This window comes from Branchiostoma floridae, chromosome 9, assembly GCF_000003815.2.
Source record: "Branchiostoma floridae strain S238N-H82 chromosome 9, Bfl_VNyyK, whole genome shotgun sequence".
NCBI lineage: Eukaryota > Metazoa > Chordata > Leptocardii > Amphioxiformes > Branchiostomatidae > Branchiostoma > Branchiostoma floridae.
This window is the reverse complement of record NC_049987.1, coordinates 12,378,251-12,402,901: the sequence shown is the minus strand read 5'-3', so window position 1 is coordinate 12,402,901 and position 24,651 is coordinate 12,378,251. Positions and strand designations below refer to the sequence as shown.

The window sequence follows — 24,651 nt, the reverse complement described above, 5'->3', positions numbered from 1 at the left end:
GCTTGCAGTCGCCTGCGCTGCAGCCGAACGATGATGCAGTACAAGCGACCCAGTACAAAAAAAGAAATGGCCAGCAAAGTGTATTATGAGCCAAAAAAGAGACGAAAAATGCCCAGAGAGCCTGCTATGGAGGCTAAGTGTTCGCTTTCGTTGTTTTTAGGGCTTTTGATGAGAACTTTTGGATCCCGAGACCCTGTCATGTACTAGTTGATGGTCTTGATAGAGGTTGGATGATGCTAGATCTTTATGCAATTACTTTTTTAGTATTTTCTCTCTCTGTTAGATGGCAAGCCATTGCTTTTTTTGGGGTAAATATTACAATGTTGCACATCACTGCATTGTATTATAAATGCAGTATTTGGCTAACGTTACATAGTTTTGTGCAGTATTATTTTATTTCGGATGGCCCGGCCTTCGGGACTTTCGGGACGGTTCCATGACGTCGATAACACCAAAGATGGCAAATTTCCAGCAAATCAGCATCAGATGTCGGCTAGAGTTCACGTCGGTCATCACGTATCCACTAGCTTGAGATATAATAGCAGCGTTGGATTGAATTTGGATGATGGCCCTTCACTACGGCTTCAGAGATTGACAACTATTGTGTAGTTCTGCAATGAACAGATAGGATTCGCTTTTGAATCATACACCGCATATTCGTGACGTAACTTTGCGTCAATTGTGCATCAGTAAAGTTATAATTTAAAGATAGAGCAAATAAGTATAGCACACCACTTATGTCAGCAATGACAGTAATAAAACACGGTGTTAGTAGGCAGAAGATAGAAAAAGAAGCACACTTTCAATGTCACAACATGTAGCAGTGATGCCAAGAATCGCCATACGTGAACTTCTCGGTGAAGTCACACATAAGAACCTGTGAAATATGCTCCACCTGTGGCATAAGGGGCACAATAGTTAAGTGCCAGGGATGGTCAAACATGTTATCGTCAGATGGCAGTTTGGACATAGGTATGAATTATCTAAACGCGTCAAAGTTTTCAAAACCGCTGTGGGTTGATGTGGCGCAAATGAGTCATGCTTCGTGTCGATGTATTAAGAAGGAAATCGTGTTTCTTACCTCAATCGCTCCGCTAATAAGTCCTGTCACACATGGTCTCAGACCACTAGCAAACCGTGGTTGGTTGAAGGTCGTGGCCCGGCCCAGCAGTCTGAGAAGTTTTAGGTCACGCCTATCTTTTAGTGCCAACCGTCCCAAACATGTCCTAACCATGTCGGAACCGTTTTCTGGCCATCTAACTCCCGACCGAGCCCCGGCGATGCTTTGTAGCCTACCTATAACCATCCTAGCCGCAGACTGCCGGGTCCCTTCTGATTCCCAACCCACTTACGAATAAAAATAGGCAAAAACAGCGATTCTTTGATATGTGTTATTTTCGCTTTTAACCCAAATTATCCATACTTTTATGTTGTAACCGTCAGCAAATACCAGATTGGGATCACAGTTAGTTTCTGTACGACTTTTATGGTTCTTGTGTGTTTTTTGTTGTGTTTTTATTGGGGAGTCTTCTCACGTCCAAGTAGTCAACTTGGTTGAGAATGAGTCGGCAAAGATTTGTCGGAGGATCTGGGGCGAGTCTGTCATGGGTAGGTTGTGAATTAGTTGGGGATAAGCAGCAGTGGTTATTATGTGGTTGGGAATTAAGATTATGTCACGACGTGTTGTAGTGGTAGTCATAGTAACTGTTCAAAAGAACCTATGATAAACAATAAATTCAATAAACCAATTCAATACCGGACGTGCCTGCATTCTGTTAGTGCATTCTACTGCTGTGTGTGTGACAGCATATGTTTGTGTGCAATTTTAGTCTATAAGTCTCCAGGTGTTTTCTACGAGTCAACGCATTCTGTGAGCCTGCATACCAATGTAAGTCTCTCTCCCTCTCTCTCTGTATGTGTTCATGTATACATGCTACACTCAAGATTCAGACAGAGATACAAGCCAACTTTTTAATGCTACCAACCTTGCTCATTTCAATACAAATGGAATGCTTCTAACACCTCCCCACATCTCATCAGTATATCATTGTTGTGGCACAGTAAACAGCCATTCCTTAATAAGGACTCAAATATCTCTATAAATGACAATATCATCATTTTTCTCTGTGAGTAAAATGCAACACATCCTTATGACCAGACACTGATACTTTCCACAAGACCAAGTTTCATGTTACAGACATTTCTTCAACATTAACTTTATCAATATAATTTTTTATGACAGATACCAAATTTTAGTGTAAGTCCTTTACAGTAAGAATAATCATATTTGGGGGATTTATTTTGTCAATCAGTCAACAGTGCTTTGATTACAATGTGACAACAATGTATGATATTTGAAAACAGACTCCAGTGACAACATACAGTCAATAATTTGGTTATCAACACTTTCAATAATGTGTGGGTAGCATTGGGGAGAAGGTTAACAGTCTGTCAGCTCCATATTTGGTGTAACAAGATGTTCTACAAATATATTAGCTTTTATATACTTCACTATGTAAACGTATCATTGTTTGGTTAGTGGCACTTTGCTACTCTCCAGGAAGGCAGAGGTTGATGGGGAAAATTGTGACGTTTTTCTTATATGTCATCTTTTCGGTGGAGTTATGCACATAAGAAAAAGGTCACAATTTTTTCCCATTAACCTATGAAAAATGTCACGATCAACCTCTGCTTGAAGAGTAGCACTCTGCCCCATGTAGAGACCTCTTCTTAAACTGGATCCATGATGGACATGGTTCTTCAGTCTTACTGAATGACATTGGTTAAGGCAAGAAGGTGGCATCGAGATATGTTTGTCAGTTTCTTGACTATATTGCTGTATCTCATCTTCACAACAGCATGGATGTAACCACATTCTTAAACTGTCACAGTACTGTTAGGTGCACACTACAAATGGGATCCTGAGTTGTTTTCTTTCAGGCATTTGAGGCCAGTTTTCATAAGATATTCCTTTCCTTTTTTGCTATATAACTATATAGTGACTTAAATTTGGTCTGTGAAAATCTTAAAACCTTATGTCACTTAGCCATAAAAATCTTATGTTTCTGGAGGAAACATCTAATACTAGTAGTCTAGTTAACAACTAACAGGGAAGACAAGCAGTACTGTAACAATATGCCACTGAATTGATTAATTGAATTAATTTTCTGCACATTGGACCAAACTAATCAAGCCAACAGATCTATTTATCTATCTATCATGCTTTTCCATGATTTCCTTGTCCTCTTTCATGGTAGAAGGAATCATCAGGTGCACCTAAAAGTAGCCTATGGGGTCTTCCTTTCCCTTGTCCTGCTGTAGGCCACTGACCTTAAGACCAGAGCCAGCATGTGGCAGGGCCTTGAACACCTTCAGGTGCACGAACTTCTCACCACCTACATCCACCTGTAAAACAACAGCACATTCAAAGTTGGTGTCTCTTTCTTTCCTTAATGTAAACAAAACAAAACAACCAATTCATTTATCAACCAACCAGTGTCATAACGTCCCTTGGATAGGACTTGGAGCACCCAATGCCACCCATGTTTGAGGAAAGCCACACCTCAAGCACACAAAAGAACCCACCACATTTACCGAGTAGGGGACCTTCCCAGTGTTTGTAGATCAAGTAAATCTATCTGAATGTCCAGCTTGTACTGTTCAATACAAACCTGCTGTGTTATGCCATATTCTGTGGCAACTTAATGGATATATGCAATATAAACAAAATACAGTTGGCTAATTTTCAGCCTGAGGACACAAACTGCCTGTTCTCCATTGCTGCAATTGCTAACATACCATTAGCCTCCACCAGGCCTTCCTACGGAGGTGCAGGGATCGTAGACTTTGACAAAAATCAGGAAATTGGCCAGCAGAGTCAGTCCACACTTAGGTTCATGTTTCCCCTCCACAGACTGGCTGCAAGGCCGACCAACTCCTCTGGTAGCAAAACTCCCCTGGCGCATTATTCTCCCTATATTAGCCAGCATAGTCAGTCTGGTAGAGACTAACAGACCATTACCTTGATGAAGTAGTTGGTCCCTGCCACCACTTGTGAGCTGAAGGTGGTTGCCCGGAAGATGTCAAAGGTCACACCGGCCTGTTGTTCCACTTCTCCCTTGACCTGTGTGAGAAGTTGGGAACAAACAAAGATACAGATGGTTTCATACTCGCAATTATTTGTAATGTCATTTACAGACTGGTTCATATCTGACTGTATGAGATCACAACAGTACATTACTACATTTTGTATTGTGTTCTCGTATAGACATGAATCCATACTTACATTTGTGTATCAAGTTTAGAGGAATAGGTTTGTTTGCCATCCTATTAAAGGCCATAAGAATTAGATTTTTAATAGTGTTGCTTTTGTGCCCACTTTGCTTTTTTTCTAACTCTTAAGATTAGATTTGTAGTCCTTTTTTGTACGCAGATGTCAGCCATGAAATTTGCTGTTGTGGCCTTGCAATACAATGCAAGGTTCCTCATATCACAAGCCCTTTACCATAGCATTAGCATACAAAATTGAAACCATCTATGATGCAATCAATCAATGGTAACATACATTTTTTCTATTAATAGATAAAGATCACACATTCTTCTCCTAAAAGCAGAAGTGACTATACAGAATACAGGTAACTAGTCTTGACCATGACTCTGTATCTGTATCTGTATCTGTATAGCCGGTATAACCGCCATTCGGCGTAACACACCAGCTTCGCAGGCACGCGGCGCGGCAGCAGCTGGTTATATTACACTGAACGATCCGTCACACCTAACTTTTGCACATCTAACTGCAAGCGTTCTTTAAAACTATCCAGAGAAGATGCCCCTACTGTACTTGGTGATAACAAATTCCAATCTACGATAGTTCTGGGAAAATACGAATTTTTGAACACATCAATCCTAGCTTGGAAACTCTGGTACTTGAAGTCATGGCTGTTTCTTGTTCTTTTTTGAGCTGGTATTAGATACTTATCAGTCGGTACGTCCACCAGCTTATTGGTCATTTTGTACATCATGCAAAGTCTGGACATTTTCCTTCTGTCTTCAAGTGATGTCCACTGTAGATCTGTTTTCATTTTGGTAACACTAGCATCCCTGTTGTAGTTGTTTGTACAGAATCGGGCAGCTTGGTTCTGTACCCTTTCAAGTTTATCTTTGTCTTTCTTTGTATACGGATCCCATACTGTTGCAGCATATTCAAGGTTAGGTCTTACCAGTGACGTGTATGCAAGTGATTTTACGCGGGCTGGGCATGCCCACAAGTTACGTTTGATCACTCCCAATGTCTGTTTAGCCTTGGTTGTTATTTTGTTAACATGGACACCCCACTTCAGCCCAGTTGTTAACGTAACCTAGGTATGGGTGGCTTTTTGTGGTTGCTAATGTCTGACCACAAAACTGGTAAGGGGACACATTTGGCGTGCGTTTGTTCGTTATGTGCATGATATAGCACTTATCAGGATTGAACTGCATAAGCCATTTCCTTTGCCATTCTTCCAGGGTGTTCAGATCTTTCTGAAGAAGTTGTGAGTCATTCTTTGCAGATACCTCTATATATAGCAGACAATCATCGGCGAATAACCTCACACTTGAATCGAGCTGGTCTGGCAAGTCGTTTATGTACAAGAGGAAGAGCAATGGTCCCAGAACAGTCCCTTGCGAACTCCCGATGCTACTTTAACTGGAGCTGAGGCCTTCCCTTCTACCACTACCGTTTGCTCTCTATTCGTCAGGAAAGCCTTTAACCAGTTTAATGTAGAACCTTGAATTCCATAGTACTCCAGTTTTGTTATGAGTCTGCTATGTGGGACTTTGTCGAAGGCTTTAGTGAAATCAAGTATTGCTAGATCCACCTGTCTTTTATTGTTCAGTGCCCCAGCTATGTCGTGAACATACACTCATGTGACACTCACTCACTATGTATATGTATCTGATTTACCATCAGCTGTTGTTCTCCATCTTGCAATAGTTAGAGAATGTAGACAGGGTTTATTCATCAAAATAAATGGGAATACAATCCTCTTCAGTATCAATTGTACACATACCCATATAATAAGCCCATGTGGGTTGGCCAACCAATCAATAAACATTCATTCATTCATAATAAGTAAAATCAAGCAGGATCTATGGTAATTGCAGCGGAATAAAAAGTCCTCTGCTGGCCAAACTCCTTTCCCAGCTTTAATACTATCTTATCCCACCACAACATCTGCTTGGAGATTAGATCAATGAGCCCACAAAGGTGTTGTAGTTTGAAGGTGCAAATAAAAGTACTTAATGCTACATTAAAAAGATTTTATGCCTTAAAACAAATGTGTCTTGGCTGGAACAGATTAACTGAGAAATAGCAGCGTGTGACAAACATGTGATCAGGAAATGGTTCTCACAATGTCAAAGGTTATAGAATCAGATTTCACACAGTACTCCGATTTGCCAAAATCAAGAACTGTAAATTCTTTGCTTTTTGTGTAGACATAATTTGGCAGTAGGGGTAGCCTGGATACCAGACACTAGCCCGATCTCAAAAATATTGTGAGATTGGGCTGGGGTCTGGTATCCAGGCTACAGTAGGGAGGGCAAGTAACGTTAAGTCATAATGGAGAAGGGGGACTGTGTGTTAAGTTTACAGTTGAAACAACAATTATGCTGTAGTATAGTACATAATACAATGGAAATTCACAGTGTCATAATTTTGTGGTGCCGAGGTCACAATGAAAACTGTGAAAATACAATATATATAATTTTCAAGATTTGTATTTTCCACCTCCTCCAATCTTCACAACTACAGTAACTTAATGTTCGTAAAATGTAATGTTAATTATGCAAATGCCTCGGGAACCAAACCTGTTTTGTAAGTGGATCAGTCAGCCACAAGATGGTTACAGCAAAAACAACTCTTCACGCCCAACGCCTACGTGCACAATTCATTCCCATGATTGTTCTAAAGGTCAACAGTTAGAACTGTGTCATGTGTTCATAATTTGGCCAGGCCTGGCAACTTTGCAAGAAAAAGAGTCACGCATACAAAATCATGGTTCAATCATGACATTCAACTGTTAACTTTCTACTTATCAAATTTATACTTGCCATACAACATGTTCCCGGTGTGCTTCAATGGCTGAAGAACTTTGTTATAATTTTTGAACCCCTGCCTACCACTCTACTCTACCAACCCCCCTCCCCCAAACCAAGCTTTACCTGATCACAGATGGCTTGCACCTCTTCTGTCGCCGCTTCTGGCTCATTTGCTCCTCCACAAAGTGGCATTTTGCTGGTTCGGTTTGAACTGCTTGTGGTATTCACAATATTCTGTGAGTTCTATTAAAGTTTGTATCAGCTGCAGTGCTACACCCACTGTGTGATCATGAGTCAGGCTCAGGTGATTGGACCGGATACGGAAGCTGGACGAGTTCATTCAATGAAAGGGGACAAAATGGGTGTAAAACAGGATATATATAATATGAGGGGTTACCACTAAGTAACATTGGATGCTGTATCTGAGGTCATTTTGTTTAAATATCATGTGATATTCTGAATAAAATATCTTTGATTTATCTAGATAAATAAAAGAATATCTTCGGGATAGTGGCCATGTTCCCATTGTTATGACTCGAACGCGTTACTGGAGCGACAAAAGACATGAAAGACTGCGTAAGGAGGTCTCCCGTCTGTAACCGACAGCTTACATTAACTGGTAAGAGGTGAATTGAAACGCTAGACAGTAGTACTAATGAGCAGGTGGAATTACAATGCCGCCCACATCTCATAGTGATTGTCTTGGCCAGAAACCACGTTCTCCGTCTGAAGCTTTCATTTCTCTCGATTCAGTACAGTGACTGAGGAAAATCTGTTTGCGACTTGACAGACAATCATTTTAAAGTGATATTCATCCACTTGCAAATCCATGCCCGTAGGCTAATTGCAAGGATACAGACAGTAAAAAGTAACTAGTGTCTATTCTATACAGCTATCTATATGCATGATTCTAATGATTCTTTACTGGAAGGTTTGACTTCTTCTTTGGAGGCAGTGGCTTATTAAAAGTCTCACGGTTTTTAATGATTAGTGGGTTCTGTGATTTGAACAGGAATGCAGTTTTTTGGAGGTCTGCTAGCTGGTGAAAGGTTGGAAATATTGTTTTGATTGTGTCAAAAGGGTTGTTTCTTTCATCGTCATGATGGGGGCAGTTACATATGAAATATATTTCATCTTCAACTGCATCCGTCGCACAGTATTTGCACAATCTCAGTATACTGAACTGACAACTTCTTATAACGTCCATTTTCTATCTCTAGTGGGTGAGCACTGATTCTTGAATTTTATATGACACTTTGGGATAAGAGTGGCCAGGAATGCACGTCTGGCGCAGGTACAAACGTCCAGTTCGAATTTGGGCCGCTTCTTCATTTTCAGTATCAGATGAAAATATCACAAGATATGTTTTTAAATAGCACAATCGGTTGTGAGGGGCTGATATTTACCTTTTACACGTAGCTGCATTAATGAATTCCACGTCTGATCTCGTTCTGAAGGGTTGCCAAGAGAATTTGCTTAATCTTACACTTTAATCGACTCAGAGTACTGTTGATAGCTGGGTTGGCGTAGCTGTGACGTCTGCGTGTCTGTGAGAAAGTCTGCTGTAGTCTGTAATAGTAACTAATACCAATGATTAAGACACTTGGTATTATATTGTACTACAATCTATTGTGCGTCAAACCCACCTACACGGAGTGCAACCTGTAATAAACAACCGCTACATTCAGCAATTTGAACATTGCAATTTGCATATGCATGCATTTCTCGTCCGGATACAATTTCTAGCATTTGTTTTACATTTTCTTTTTCTCTGCGCACTTTGAATGTAATGGTGTATACACAGCACAATTCAATAGAGCGGAGACTGTCCTCCATACATTGTGACAATGTATAATCAAGCAGTTGGCGGATCTGGCAGGTGTGTTACCCAGCACCATCCTGTTTCCCGGGAAAACCGGCGCGGTTATACGGCTGTTCCAGGAACTAGCTGCCGTCAGCCGAGCGGGCGACGCACGAAAAGCAGAACTCATAAAATACGCCAAGCTTATCGCCATTATAATGAAGTTTATTTGCTAATTGCAAGTACGTACATGGTATAAACATAGTAGATATACAGTGACAATGAACAGTTATAAACAATATTCTGCTCTAATACTAGTGTTGGCTATTTCTAAACAGGTTGGGTTTGACTTTACTTCTTTTTTGGAAGCAGAGGGAGACGATTATATCACTGTGCTGTTACATAACAATCACTGTAAGGTTAAGTTAGTACAGGATCAATTTTTAAACGACTTAATGGTAGGGTCGGAATTTTGATATTATCTTTAGTTTTTCTTGTTTTGTCTTGATAAGTGTGTCAGGGATTAGTCTATGTAGATGTGACATTGCTCCGCTTACCCACACTGACATTTGTTCCAGGATCTGGGTCAAAGATTAATCTCCAAGCAGATCCAACAATGGCATAAGATAGTACCAAACTGGCCAAGGAGTGTAGTTAGCCCAGAGGTGTACATTAATTTTGCCATGTAGCAAAACACACTCATAAGCCGGCTTCACTCCTCTGCCAGCTTTTGATACTATCTTATGCTACCGTAGGATCTGCTTGGAGATTAGTCAAAGATCGCAATGAAAGCTTTTGTGATGTTTACTGATTTTCATCATGTTCAGTTATGATAACGGCAGGGCACAATTCACAATCATTTGCTTTTACTGTGGCGTCATCCAGGTTGCGGCGCGCCACAGTAACTTAAAGTTGTAATGCAACTGATCTCATGAGTCTGTAACCTGAGCTCTCACGGTACGGCCACACGTACAGCGCTTTGGCGTTCAAAGCCGCAAAGTATTCTGACTTTTGTGTCAACGTCAAACTCGCGGGTCAGGCTATGTGATGATTTCTCGCAGCACAAATGAACAAATAGTCCACAACAAAATTTTCTGTGCATGCATGCTTGTTTGTTTGTTTGGGTGGTTAGCTTGCCTTGTCGCGGGTATGAGTATTTCTAGAAAAAGAAAAAAAAATCACTCATGATGATCGCACACAAAACGGTAAATGTAGTGCTCTGGCTCTATGCATGTATGGTAAACGCATAGAGCACTAAGTTGGCTATGTGCCTTTATCTAGTCCCAAACTTTGGCCGCTCGAACATGGCCAACATACTAGTCCTAAAGGCCATGAACAGGATCGAGGTCTGTATGAAATCGGATTCAATACAGAGCTCTTATGATCTCAAAACACAGGCCGACCAATCTATAGCAATGGTTAATGACAATTAAACCACGTACATCAAACAAAGACGCATCAAAATCTACGCAAAGATTTACATATGAACCACGGAAATATTTGAAACATTTTTATTCGAATCCCTAACCAGCAGGGGAAACGTCACAACTCGAAAACGGACAAATTATACATTTGTTGATAGACTGTTTTATACAGTCAAACCTGACCAAAATGGCCACTAATGGTCACTATAGACAGGATTCATAGTGCTTGTGTCAACGGGACCCACATAGACTGGTGGTCACATTGGTCAGGTGGCCCTTATATAGAGGTCTGTAAAGGTTTGACTGTATTAATTCTATAACGTAACATTTCATGTCTCGTCATAAATTATGTTAATACTGACATTGTTTAAATCGGGCGCTACCAAGTTTTATATACACGTGCAAGTTTATCTCATATAATCATGAGTACGTACATAAACAGGATACCATGGGTGCCAGCCGCACCATCATGTTTTCAACCTGTCTTTAAACGGGGTCAGCAACGTTATTACACGTCTTTGTCTGAATTATAGCGTTTTGATTGTACACAGCGCTTTCGTTTTGAAACCAGATGAGAAGAAGCTGTACTTTTTGAAACATGAGTACACATCTGATCCGAAGAAAATATATATTCTTGACATGTACATAGGTGTAGTTCCTCATAAGGCGCAGTGTTGTTTGGTGCCAGTCAGTCCCGTCTCATCAACAAATGGAAATCGTACCCAATCAGGGCCCGGGGCATACTGCAATAGTACCGGCGATATCGATGATATTAAATGCATTAATGCAGACATGTATATAACATAGTGATGTGCATAAGTAAGGATTACACGAACAATGCTAGAATGAGAAGGGATAGTCCATGACAAAGTTTTTTAGTCGGCCTGGGAGCGGGAGTTTCCAGACGAGGCGGTCCGGCGTGTGCGCGTTGATGACCCGGCGGCACAGGTGCTGCAGGTCCGGCACCTTCCTCACCAGAGGCCGGGACAGAATCAGCGGGATCTTCCTCCTCCCCACGGGCTCCTTCCAGAAATGTTTCGTCACCTTCTCACTGGACGATTCCCGCATGTAGTAGTCTAACAGTTTGATCACGCAGTCGAACTCCGGGCAGCAGCGGTTCTTGACCCCCGAGTCCAGTTTGAAGTTCCCCTCCTGTGTGTACTTGATCCTGACGCTAGTCGCGCCCAGGGGAGTCTTCACGCTCACGCTGAACAGGTGCGCGGAGTCCTCACTGTCTCTCACAAGGAACGTGCCTGCCTCCCGGTCCCGCAGGGCCTGCACCGCCTCCTTCCCGGTCAGGGGACCCCAGTACCAGCCGCTCGCTTCCAGCTTGTCCACGGTCCGGCTGATTCTCTGGAAGTCAAAGTCCGAGCTCCTGTCACCACAGCTTTCGGCCGAGGTTGGGCCCTCCTGGCCACGAGGCATACCTGTAACACGTCAGCTATATTCCCACCGTTTCTGTCGCATTAAAAGACCCTTAAAAGAGTGGGAATCTCCAATACTACTCCACGATCTTCATAGCAGTAGACGAGACACCTGCCTGCGGCGTATAGTCATACCGTGCGAAAATAAGGTCGGTTGATTTCCGTTTCCAGGAACAGTGAGTCAACTTTCTCCGAATTTCACGTCGGGCGCCTTTACGTGTCACCGCCAGTCCTTTAATGGTCGACATCATAATGGTTTACTGGGAATCAGCTATATTGAATATGGAACTACGAATCAGATCTCAAGGACCTACATGTATCAGCTCAGTTATTGAAATCGGAACAATATATGGTTTGTTAGAAGAATGGTTGTGAATAGTGACGACAGGGGAACAATATAGAAGTTGTTTGTTCCAGGTCACTGGGTATGTTTATTTATTCAGGTCGCTCAGGTAATGCTATGAGGATCAATTTCACACAAAAAGACGTAACAGTTACTGGTATCGCTGCTATTTTCCTTCGGTTCCAGCGAAATGGCGACGGTGTTGGGTAACACCTGGCCAAACATTATACTACATAGCGAGTTGGAGCATAGGTTAGCGCTCCTAGCGGCCGGCCTCGACGTGAAGGGGTCATTAACCCCAGCCAGCGAGAGATTGTGTAAGCACAGGCTCGGTCCCTTGCTCACAATTCGAGGCCTATGGTTGGAGCGCTGCGTACGTAAACGATGTGGTAATGAGCATATAGCGCCACAGGCGTCTTCGGCTGGTAACAACAATCGACAAGAAGCTTCTCTGAGGGCAGATAACAAATGAACCTTATATCATAAAAAAGAATTAATATTTGCTCCGTGGGAAGATAGTCAGTAGACCTCTTTGCGTTTGTTTTATCATAAACCACTTGCTGATAATATTACATACCACAAATCGTACATGCATTTGATTTCGCGGAGATTTAATTTCGCGGTAGCGGGAAAATGGACTTTTCACGGTGGTTTTAATTTCACCATGCACTGTACTACAGTCTCTTACTGTTATGGAAAATGTTCGCGGTGGTTTTAGATTCGCGGTGAAGCGGCCACCGCGAAAACCGCGAACATCAAGCCAATGCGAAAGTTTCTGCATTTATAGTACATGTAATTGAATTTGCCAAAGAAAACGTACAGAGTCTTCTACAACTATACATACAAACAAACAAACTTTGTAGATGTACCGACATACCAAGTACATGTATATGAATAAATCAACTTGTACGTTGACGCATCGTTTATACTATCACTAAGGTCTTTAATATTTACACTACCGGTTATGAAGGTCTTAAGATCGTTTGATGTTTTAGATATTCGTACACAGTAGGGGTTATATTTATTATCTACTGCTGGAACGAAATAGACCAGGCAGCCCGCTAAAGTAGAGTTACACGACCCCATACCTTCGCCTAATGACATTAACCTTTACAACTGCATTCTGTGTTCTCATTAATTCCCCAAATAAAGCCCCAAATTGCATAAATTATATTATTAGTACATTTTGTACTTGATCATCTCACCCAAATAACAGACATAGATGAATATATCTTACGAAAAAAAGGCTATAATAGCATTTTCTAATAATTCATTCAAATCAAGTCCTCGTTCGCATAATTTATGGTCAATGGTGTTAACCTGTACATAATTTCCAAATGCCAAAAGTACGGAGTTCTCTCTTTACCAATATGGGGTAAGAGCATTTTTCATTAATTATGCAAATTAGGGCCTCATTTACATAATGTTTATCTATCGATGTTCTCTTTATCGTTACAAATGTCACATGTTGGAATAGAGTTTATAAACTTTCCTCATTGATTATGCAAATTATATTCCAATATGCATGATACTGTAATAAATACCTACCTATATGAAGTCTCACTTAAGCTATCTACGTACCAAAGATCATGACGACCCATCAATCTCATCTCGACTTATTCCCTTTCAAAGTCTGACAGTAAACCGGTCCCTGTAGTTCCCAAAAGCCGCTAGGTAGCTTAAACTTACACCTCTTACTCTCGGCCCCAAGAGCTATGAATCGAATATCACTACCATAGCCTAAACTAGAACTAAAGATATCAATACAGTAAGAAGCCTGTATGAGTCCGACCAAACCGAACGCTACCGAAAACATAACCTCCTTGGCAAAGGTCTATCAGAGACGACATCTGTCGACATGGTAACAATTTGCATCAACAAATAGCTGAGCCATTATAGTGATGAATGGAGGGAGGTAAACCGTTTATTTCGCGACGCGCAAGGTTGATTTGATGACAAGGAACTGACAGTTTGCAGTTTCGCCTGACCGAACGTCTGATTTAACTTAGACATTTTCTCTTCATATCTACAGACAGCCCGGTGGCGTCAGACAGTCGGCAGCCCCCGCAAGACGTCCATTCTCCATGCAGATATCAACATTTAGATTTACACGTAAACCTTCCTTTATAACCAGGAACATAACGCCAAGTTCAAATCCTGAGCTCAGGAGAAATGCTGCGTAGAAGTTGTTTTACATCTCTATGTATACTGGGAACCCGTGACTACAGGTGTACTGAAAGATACAATATAAACTGTCAATCAACCTTTCCCACCAGATAACGATCGATAATAACCTACACATAAACAAATGACCCTTTGATATCATGACGTGAGGAACATTCCAAGATGGGCACCGTGTTTTTCCCACAGATTGACGATGGTTTGTTATCACCCCAACTCACATGGCGGTCAAACAGTAGGGACATTTTTCATTACTGCTTGTAGAATACCGTGACCAAAATCATCGATACAGAGCTCGAGCCTTGCGCAAAATTGCCAGGACTATTAACACAGATAGGGAAGGGAATAGAGTATACTTCATACCAGCCTGGAGGCTTATACATAGATTGACAGGAGATGTCTCAAAAAATGAAATATTTCATTTCGAGTCATTCCTAACCATTGGTGTGTTCAATCGCAAAAATAACGTCAACTTAAGTGTTTAGATGAAAAAAAGTGCGTAAAGAAGAAGAAAGGTTATATAAATTCATAAGTGTACCGAAACGCAAGCGATGCGATCCTAAATATTACTCAACTTCGTCAAGTGCAAGGCTGCTAGGATGTGTATTTACCAGCTCAGCTAACAAGCTAGAAATAGACATTTTATAACGCAGACATGGACGACTGTCTCTATCTTTCTGCTTTGTTGATGTCTTTTTCTAAAGAAACATCCATTATGAGCTTCTGACACTCAAAACAAATTCCTGGACTGTAAGATGTCGTTTTCAAAGTTGACGCTAGAGGTCGCTCTTACGTGACTGCAGGAAGACAGTCTGTAGGAGGACGAAAAGAAAAGCACCAGGACGTCGACTGTACATTTATTTACGGTTTTTATAGTCTCAGCTATGCTGCAAATTTATCATGCCATTCTGTATTCTCAGTTGAACGAATGCAGGTCACCTTATGTAAGATACTATATTATCGAATTGGGGCCATAGCTGATGGTTTTCCTGTAATGATATCAAAAGCGCAAACTAAATAAATGGCACTGTGAATACAGAAGAACCACCACATCAGAACCTTGACGTTCCTTAATATATTCCTAGTTTCGTGTTACCATTATGATAATATGATTATAACAATCAAGCTTGCCGAAATATAAATCATAAGAAAGGGGCGCACCCTTGTCAAAAATATCAGTAAGGGTATGTATTTCCGACCTGTAAGCTGGAACTTTTATGATCATATCATATATGATCTTATATGAGACGACATGGCTTTGGTTCGCCTGGTTTTGACTATTGGGACTTATCTTCTGACTTTTTGTGGGGTTATCGAACAAAAAACGTTTCATATTTCCTATCCAGTTGTCCTATTAAAACATGTGCGGGCATCCCTCCTCCGTGCGCTGGGGCAATATGATATGACGTAGACTCAGAACAAGCAGGAATCTGTCTTGAAATATAGACAGAAATGCGTACACTTAATATCAAACAATACTAGTAACCTATCCACAATTTTGTGCTCATCTAAACAATACTCCTGTCGTATCACGTCCTCATTCAGACATAGTTCCAGGCAGGTTTACAAAGCGGAGCCGCAGTGAGAAGTGGCTTGAGTGTGTAATGCACACTGCTGGAGTGGCTACGGTCTCACTTGACACAGTTCCATTAGTGATTTGAGTCAATGTTTCCGCTACAATATAAATGACAATCAAATGACATAAACATGTACAGTATAAAAGGCTTTCAATGGCTCTTACACGTCCCTCAGTGCCGCGACAAGTCCGCCGTGTTTGTTTATTCTCCAAATAAAGATGATGCCAACCCGCTAATTGCCCTAAGTAGGCCAAAGGGCCCGTCCAAAACACGACGTGCAAACAGATCGATACAGTCCTGCGGTCGGGGCGGTTCGCTCACGCCAAGCCACGAGAAGACGTGACACGGAAACACGCTGTCCTCCTTCAGACGTCTTGTAAGGAATACCCGCAGGCTTGCCTTGGATTTGTGCGGTCCCCGGGAGCGCTGTGGTGCCGCTGTGGAGTGTTATGCTGAGGAGCAGGGCAGGAGGAGCCCGTGATTTGTTGTTGGGATGCAGGCCTGTCCGGGCCGGGGTGAGACGGAGGGGTGTGCGCCGTGCTGCCTGGTGTAGCGGACACACAGGACCATGCCTGGGCTACCTGTTGGCCATGGAATTTTACCTGTCATCTTATTATTGACAGGTGTACTTCTGAGACTCGCACACGGACAGCTCACAGGTAAGAACGTCCGTCCCTTCCTTGCAAGATGCTCGAGTTCCTTAGGGGTGCAAGTAAATCTGCCAAGGAAATGTTACCAAATTATGCTGCGCGTGTGTACCCTTATGTCCCAGATATAACTAACATATGTAGATGTGAAGTTGTTGAACTTTTCAGGTTCTGTGGCGGGTATGATTTTTTGTTTTGTCATGAACGCAGCAGGTTGTCATTTTGCAGAGGAGTACGCGGTTTTGATGTGAAGCTGGAACAAGGTTTGTGTGGCCTGCAGGTAATATATGATACAGTAAACACGCGGCACTTGGGGTTAGAGTTGTATTTTCCCAGTGGATTCGGTGACACAGATCAAACATCGTGCAAGTCTTTGGGTCACACTACGTCAGACAGGGTAAGAAGGTGGAACACCCCAGAGTATAGCCTGGTTACCAAACCCCAGCCCGATCTCAAGTATCTATCGCGCAGGCAAAAGATATTTTTGAGGTTGGGGTATGGTGTCCAGGCTACCCAGAGTACTGCGTGTCGTTACACACACAGAAAACAGGCGGGATTTCCTGCTGCTCCGTGGCTCCATCTGTGGTATGTGTAGCGGTGCCAGGGGCCAACACGTGGCGCGACTTTCAGCCTAGTTTCATAGTCGTCGCAGGTGACGTGACAGGTAGACCAAAGGTGTCTCGTACGTGATTTACGGTTGTGAGTAAGCCAAGTACAGTCGCAAAAGTTTCTGAAGACCAAATGTTCTTTGCTACGGAGACACCACGATGAGAACTAACTCCCTAGTACCTCTGCAAATGGGATTACCGAAATAATTTACAGACTTTTCATTATTTCGTCCGTAACGGTAGAAAGCTATTAGATCTTGTTAAACTGTTCTAACTAGCCAGATGCACGCTTGTGTCGTCTTGCGTTCCCACACAGAGTGACAGAGTAGACACTTCTGTTAGTTCTGGATTGCATCTTTCAAGAGTAGATGGATTTTATGCTTTTTGGGTCAGCTTTGTTTATATTTTCGTCGTCTTGTGGTGAACTGTTTGCAGAGGAAGGCCCCGAAGTGACACATTTAGGGATCAACAAATTACTAGTATATGTTTCAGGCGAAGTACTTTCCCACATAAGTATATATAACACAATTCTATGTCTGAATCCTGAATACCTGTGTCAAAATGAATAGTTTTGAGGAATAAATGTTCTATATTTCATCTAAATGTCACAAAGCAGAAAGCGCCAGCACATGGGGAGGCTTGTGATACTTTATCTGTCGGCTGAACTGTTTTGACACCGCTAGCTAGTAGTGTTGAATACTGTTTGTGTATTCCTTCAAGCGTCACTCAAAACAACAACCGTTGTGTCCTCTTCTTCTTCAAGGCCTTACGTTACAGAATAGCGAAGTCAGGGTGTCGCTTTCGTGTGTGTGTGTGTGTTTCGCGGAGACGATGTGTATCACTTGTAAAAGTAGATTTCAGGAAATCGTAGAGAATCATTACAAGCTAACTTTTCTCCTTGCTTTTCTTAGACATGGGACAAGAAAAATTAGGAAGGTGTCGTCTGTTTTTAGTTTGTGGTGTTTGGGTCGTGTTTCCCGCGCCACAGGTGGCAGAACGGTCGGTGTGAAATCAGAACGGGGGGCTCGTTTTCTTCGCCCTAGATGATCAACACCAATCTGGATGTCATTGGCGATACATTGACAAACAGCATCACACCAATTTTATATATGTTTCAAGCTGCGCGTGCATGTTGTATCTTTTATAGCTGATCGCTGATTTATTCTCGTAAGTATACATTTACGAACGAGTCTAGAAGAAGTTAAGGACCGTGAACTCCAGGAAGCATCAAATGATCTTGCAAGGTTACTCCAAGGGGACGTACTGTGGGGTGACGACCTCTGCAGAAATGCTAATCCGTCATCTGTCAGTAGGCTTTAGTCCATCCCAGCGAGCATATGTCATGCGTCCGTTCTCGTCCAGTTTAGGATCTGATGAATCACATGTCCTTATGCGAAGAACACGTTCACGGCGTTTTGAGCTCTTTTGGTGCTCTGCCCAAAACGTACTGTTTCCTTTCTTTGGTTTTTAGGTCAAAGCTATATTAGACTTATACATACCACACGCTTTAGAGCCAGTTGTTGATTCCTACAAACTACCTGTACTACGTGCTATCGGTACAGAAAACGTCGCTAGATATTTTTGCTGTTCAACAACAATATTGTAACGCATACTATACACATAACAGTTACGCCCCACAAACAGGGACTTAAAAAATAAGAGCTCCCTTGTACTGCCTCATCTTATCTCCATAATTTGTTGAAATTCAGGACGAATTCTCTGCAGCGTGGCGACATTTGTTGTGCAGTGGTCAGGTCCCGTGAGGATGACAATGTTTCCTGGGAATTACACGGGCAGTCCTCTGGCATTTGGTGAGAAGGCTCTCCGTAAAATCGCGCCAGATTCCAGTAATGCACACCGTTATGATCCTATCAAAATGTAATCAAACGGTGTCGCGAGAAGAAAGAGAAAGAAAGGCCATGCTATTGATTTTTGCCGGCACGTTAAAGGGACTTAGTCAAAGCCAATTTGTAAGAAATATGTTCCACTTATACCGATAGGATTATCAAGACGCTGTCATTCAACAACTCGGCTTAGACTAAATCCTCAAACAGACCACGTCTTACCAATCAGGCTCATCTTTCCGTCATGCGGCAGATCACAATATCTGCTTGGAGATTTGGTCGGGCTGTAAAATTTCCGTCCTTCTTCCAACACGTTTGTCTTCCCAACGGGATTATTGCTAGTCCCATCTTTTTAGTACGTAACTACGTATCAAGATATACGCCACAATGAACATTCCTTCAGATGACGGCCCTGCTCCATCTTTCCGCGGGATTAGGCAATTCCTCCCGCCATCTGGGACCCAGTGTGTTACCATGGCGACCCGCTGAGGGAGGTGACACTGATCAATGTCGTCTGCGCCTGGTCTGCACAGCGTCGGTCACAGCTCGGAACGGTCGGGTACAGCGGGGTTAGGTCGGTAGGGTAATGATGATGAATAAATCTTGAATATGATGATGTCTAAAGAACAATAGTAGCATACAGAAACTTGGAACAGCACGTTCCTACCTGCGCCAGAAGTACTCTACTCAGTACTCTACTTTACAGGGATGGTGAACACAACTTGGGAACTTTGTGTCCCCTTCCGAGGCAGTCGCAATGTAAGCTTACAAAAAGGGACGACAAAATGAAAAAGAGATGAATTGACTTGGTGACAGAAAGTTTAGATAAAGCTGAAAATTACGTCAACCCTTAGTCAAAGGAGAAAAGGTGGTGACGAGAAACAAATAGCTCATCGTGCCATGCCCCCTAACTTTACTGGCCAGTCCGACTTATGGTGCGGTAACCTTTAAATTTACTTCTGTGCTATTCCCAGGCCAGTCCGATCGATCGGTCTCGGAAAGTTCGGCGACTGCTCCAGTTTGTTTGCTGCCATATTGGTCTGACCTTTGTCAAGATTACAATGTCAGTAGGAATATAGACCTGAAATATAGATGTCAGGCCGTCCTGTATGAAACTGTTTGCGACATCTGATCTATTTTCCAACAAAAGAGTTCCAACACATTTTTGCGATATTGGCGCTCTACTCAGTTGATCATGTGTGTACTAGTGTGATCACTTACCCGGGTAGAGACGCTGGAGGACCGGATAAAGGGACATATCAAGTGTCAGGGGGTACTTATGACGACTGTCGGACAGGGTAAGGGCTTCCGTTGGTCGTCATACTCATAGGTCTTCCTGGCGTGTTGCGAACTGCGTCATAGCGAGCTCTCGTAATGTTTAGGCCGAGGGAAAGGTGATACATGTGTATCACCCCATGTATCTCTTGTCCAGTAGTCATGATCTTTCTTTTACTTGCTTCGTTGTGAAAATTAGAACCAAGCAAAGTCCCGACTGAACAGAACATTCGACGATACGTCGATGGTATCATTTTTTTTAGCCTACTCAGAGATGTGTATTGTGATTTGTACAATGTTGCCACATTGTCCAGGTGGTATCAGAACGAGACGATACCTGAACGAGTTGATCCCTGACATATCCATTTGGGCGCCAAATGTAAAGTTCAAAGCTCTCCATTCCTGCCGGACGGTGCGAACTCTGCGCAACCACAGCCGCCAATGGAATGAGAAAACAGCAGCCCCAGCCGAGTCAAGTCATCGGCCGCCCAGGAGACAAGCCACCCCTTGGAAACTCCTTCAAGATCTTCAAGGAAGAGCTGGCTGACAACATACGTCATAGTATAGTACACTATGAAGCCACGTATCTTCAACGTTACCGTATTATAAGAGAAAAGAATCACACAGGATAGTGTGCTAGTGTCTTGGCTTCTTTGCATGGTTGAGACGTGAACATGTGCCTTTTGTCATCCATGATTGGCGTATTGAATATTCCACGAATATTCCAAGTTAGTTCAGGTTAGCAGTTTTACTGATAAAGGATTTGCTACTCTCCATCAGTGTCAGGCGGTGCCTTTGTTTCACCTGTGTCCTAGATCCACCGTCATGTTTAGGAGATTTCGGACTGAGCCCTATAAGTTTAACTCCATCTACTATAGTCTGTTTCTGTCGTCCAGTCATTAAGCCACTTATTGGCTCTTTGGCGGCGAGTGAAGCTTGTTCGTGCCGCTAATCACTGGCTCTAACTTGGGCCTGTCCAAACACCAGGACAGTTAAAACCGGCATAACATGCGTAAGGATGACCTTGTGTTACCAATCACGGGATAATTTGGGAAGATTTGTATTTTCCGGAACATTTACGATGTTTTCATAACCAACTTTGAAGTGGGGAAGGAACTCTAATAGTAGTACAGTAGACAAAATTTAGGGTGTCGCCGAAGAACAAGGGGAATTACGGGATGTTCCGGAAATTCGTCTGAGCTACAGACTATCTAATTAGTGAAATGAGAAAACCGCACTCACCTGGTATTAGTGATCTACCATGTGGAAAAAGGCAAGGCCTGTACTGAAGGGTAGGCTTGCCATGTTGAAACTTGTCTCTTGTGTGGTCTAGCTTACGGCTGGCGAAGACATTGTCCGATTTAAACTTCATCAGAGAAGATCGTAACATTCTAGGGGGTTAGAAAAACGGGGCAAACATCACGATCTTCCCTCGTTTTTGGGGAGCTTCGAACACGTTTGCAAAGATGTTCAGGATTGCAATCGTGTGTGTTGTAAGATAAACACTGTATCTGAATGGGTTGGTCATAAAGTCGTTTTGCCAACCTAATGTTTTATACAAATACAATACATCTGATCATGATAGTCATCAACCAACTAGCCGGAACGGTATCCCTACCATTTATTTATAATTATACCACTCGTGAAAGATCGTTGGTTTGTATGATTTTGCTTTCAACCGTTAGTGACAATGACAATGACAATCAAGTTCATTGCATATTCATGCCCCATTGGGGCTAAATGCAGTAAGCTACTTACAGAGAGAATGATAAGCTATGCTATGTCCTACTTATATCTGCGTTTTACATGTTAGTAGGTCTTTGTAGTGCATGTAACGCGTGTATGTGTCAAGTCCAGTAGACTTGTCCGTGGACAATGTTCTTGTCCCTGGACCATGTTGAGACAGGACAGTCCGACTGTGACATACACCTTGGTCAACAGAAACAGGTAACAAGATCGTCTCTGAGGAGTTGCCTCTGATTGGGACAGCCCCTGGTGCGTCTCTGCGGACTTGCTTGTGATTAGGGTAGCCTCTATACTGATGGAAACCACCGGTGAGCCTGGGGGGTCGGGTCGGGCCATGGCCAATGAGCCGATAGGAGCCGATAGGAGTCGGGCTCATGGGGGGATGAAAGCCGCCGCGAGCTGCACCAGGCCCGTGTCCAGCTCCGGGCCGACCTGCCGCTAATCGTCTGGTAATTTTTGAACACAGCCCGAGCGTGTGCCTGGGAAATATCTCCGTGTGGCAACTGTGTTGGCAGGTGTTTAAAATCTTTTATGATTACTCTCCAAGCAGAGGTTAGGCTCCGGCTGTATTTTTGACGTTTTATTGGCGTTTTTATCGGGCATTCTTATGTACTGTTTTCTTGACGTCTCGCGGCCAACTCTGCTTTGAGAGTATCGATATGTCGCATGTGTTGAGCACGGTAGTTAGGAATAAAGCGTCTTGATACGGAAACAGGTCAGTCAGCTCAGACGGGGTCGGGAGGTCCTTCAAGTTTCGACCTTCCAAAAAACTTGGCTGTCTTGTAGGTACCTGTACCTGTACTGTACACCGGCCAGGCCCGCTGGAAAACTCAGCTGATGGAGCGCCCTGGGCGGGGATTCCAAGACGCCTGGAGGAAGGCTGATCAGAATCCCGGAAAGCCGGCGATCAGCATTACCGGCAACCCCCTCCCATCCGGTCATTACCATAACCTGATACAGGGCAGTCTACAGTTGGTTATAAAGCTTCTTTGTATGTGGTATGCTAGACATCAAGAAATTCGCTTATGAGGAACGACATCTATATACAATACAGAGAAGTCTGTGAACGATGTAGTATGTAAATGGAAAATGTGGACATAATCAGAGTAGTAGACCTACGACCGTGAGAGGAAGGACCCTTCTACCCATGTGAAAGCAGGCTTCCTCCGTGTGACAGATACTGATACCGAGATGACAAATGATCAGTTCGGGGCTGGGTAGTCCAGGCTTTATCGCTATGATAACATTTGTTGTTCACATGTGGTCGGGAGGCTTTCGTCTGTCTGTAAGCCATTTTAATCGGAAATAGATAACCAAATACTGTATATCATTGAACACATTGCTCCTTTTCTAAGTTGAAGTCTATTTTTTGTAAACTTTTGTTGTAAAAAACGAAACAGCTGGAAATGATGATGATGGTACGGTGTAACAATATTCATACACCAAAAGTTATTATCACGACCAATGAGGTGGAAGAAAAGATGAAATCTTCTTCGATAACAGTAAATCTATGGACTGAATTATAGAACAATTGGTCACAAATTACGCACATAGATCTAGCGAAAGTCTTACATCCAAAGGCATTTTGAAAGACCTAATATGAATACGCCTGCACTGTGTAAAGAAATTGCAATATAGAAACGAAACAGTTGGTCATTTCCTGCAGGCCCATATGCCGATATGCCGATATGCATGTTCCTCTGGGATCCCGACTCATGATAACGATGCAGATGAGACCCGGCCCGACCACCCGCCATGTATTGTTTTCCTTATTGGGTACTTATTGCCTATTTGAGATGTATTTGCAGCTCGATAAATTTTCATGCACTGCTAATCTTTTGTTGGTAAAGCCTTTCATAGTCGATCCTCCGTGTTTTGCCATGCAAACGAGCAGTCGTGCGCCACGTGAGTAACAAGATGTACACGGGACTTGTGTTCCTTCCGGGGTGCGGCAAACTTCCTGATTCTATAGGGAACGTATGCCCTCCAAATTAGACATGAAACTATGATCTTTGAAATGTTGACAAAAATGAAAACAGTGAAAAAAAACACAGTCTCTCTTGTCTATTTTTCCTTCTTTTTTGATTTTGTTACTTATACCCCAATTAAAAACGGGAAACTATGATCTTCAAACGACGAAAAGATATCAATTGCGAACATATACATTTATAAGCATTGGAAGAACAGACCAACTCAACGTTACATTATGATCTGCCCCAAGAAGTAGCTACAGAGATGCATAGACATACAACACAAAAGTCATTCACACCGATGTAAGTAAACCCTTAAAATACAAACCTAAAGATAAAACGGGTGCTGAAAGAAAGAGTATCTACAGAAAAGGTCAGAGGAAAAAATCACAAGTTCTCGCGTTTCACTGGCGACAAACGATAACAAGGCGTGGTTGTGACGGTTTGACGTGTTGTTCTTTTCAAATGTAGAAAAAACAATGGAAGAGGCAACCCGCTGTCAACAGTTTGCTTGCAGAGTTGTTGATGTGAAGTACCCCGGCAAGTGAAGCGGGGTTGGTGGGCAATGGTTCGCCACGCGCGAAGTGCATCTATACGAAAGGACACACCGGCACAAGGACGTCCTTGTCCGTGCCATTGCCTCAACAATGTTTTTAATTTCTGCTCATCGAGCTTTCCGTGCCTAACGTGCTAAGAAAATTAATCTCCGTGTCCGAAAATGCCAATCTCAA

The 24,651-nt window shown here is 42.7% G+C and overlaps 3 protein-coding genes across 3 annotated transcripts in view; 1 reads left to right on the top strand and 2 right to left on the bottom strand.

Annotated features, from left to right (window-relative positions):
• Positions 1–2,976: 2,976 nt before the first annotated feature.
• Positions 2,977–7,391, bottom strand: LOC118422806 (cystatin-B-like). The gene is made up of 3 exons (XM_035830583.1): positions 7,204–7,391; positions 4,022–4,123; positions 2,977–3,405 (listed from the first exon to the last, which is right to left on the bottom strand). The coding sequence occupies exons 1-3, from the start codon at positions 7,270–7,272 to the stop codon at positions 3,277–3,279; spliced, it is 300 nt and encodes a 99-aa protein (XP_035686476.1). The 5' UTR covers positions 7,273–7,391; the 3' UTR covers positions 2,977–3,276.
• A 3,245-nt stretch (positions 7,392–10,636) lies between these two features.
• LOC118422805 (suppressor of cytokine signaling 2-like) lies at positions 10,637–12,372 on the bottom strand. Its single transcript, XM_035830582.1, has one exon. The coding sequence runs from the start codon at positions 11,728–11,730 to the stop codon at positions 11,146–11,148; it is 585 nt and encodes a 194-aa protein (XP_035686475.1). The 5' UTR covers positions 11,731–12,372; the 3' UTR covers positions 10,637–11,145.
• Positions 12,373–16,085: 3,713 nt separating this feature from the next.
• Positions 16,086–24,651, top strand: part of LOC118422475 (protein eva-1 homolog C-like) — an 89,151-nt gene continuing 80,585 nt past the window's right edge. The window contains exon 1 of the mRNA XM_035830084.1: positions 16,086–16,489. Coding sequence (XP_035685977.1) covers positions 16,399–16,489 — 91 coding nt within the window. The 5' untranslated portion in view covers positions 16,086–16,398. The remainder of the gene's footprint in view (positions 16,490–24,651) is intronic.

Excerpts from the sequence above, each read along its gene's own strand:
- LOC118422806 (XM_035830583.1), bottom strand. The coding sequence starts at position 7,272 with ATGCCACTTTGTGGAGGAGCAAATGAGCCAGAAGCGGCGACAGAAGAG. Across the intron at positions 4,124-7,203 it reads TGCAAGCCATCTGTGATCAG|GTCAAGGGAGAAGTGGAACA; the intron begins GTAAAGCTTGGT and ends CTTCTCACACAG. Across the intron at positions 3,406-4,021 it reads GGACCAACTACTTCATCAAG|GTGGATGTAGGTGGTGAGAA; the intron begins GTAATGGTCTGT and ends GTTGTTTTACAG.
- LOC118422805 (XM_035830582.1), bottom strand. The coding sequence starts at position 11,730 with ATGCCTCGTGGCCAGGAGGGCCCAACCTCGGCCGAAAGCTGTGGTGAC.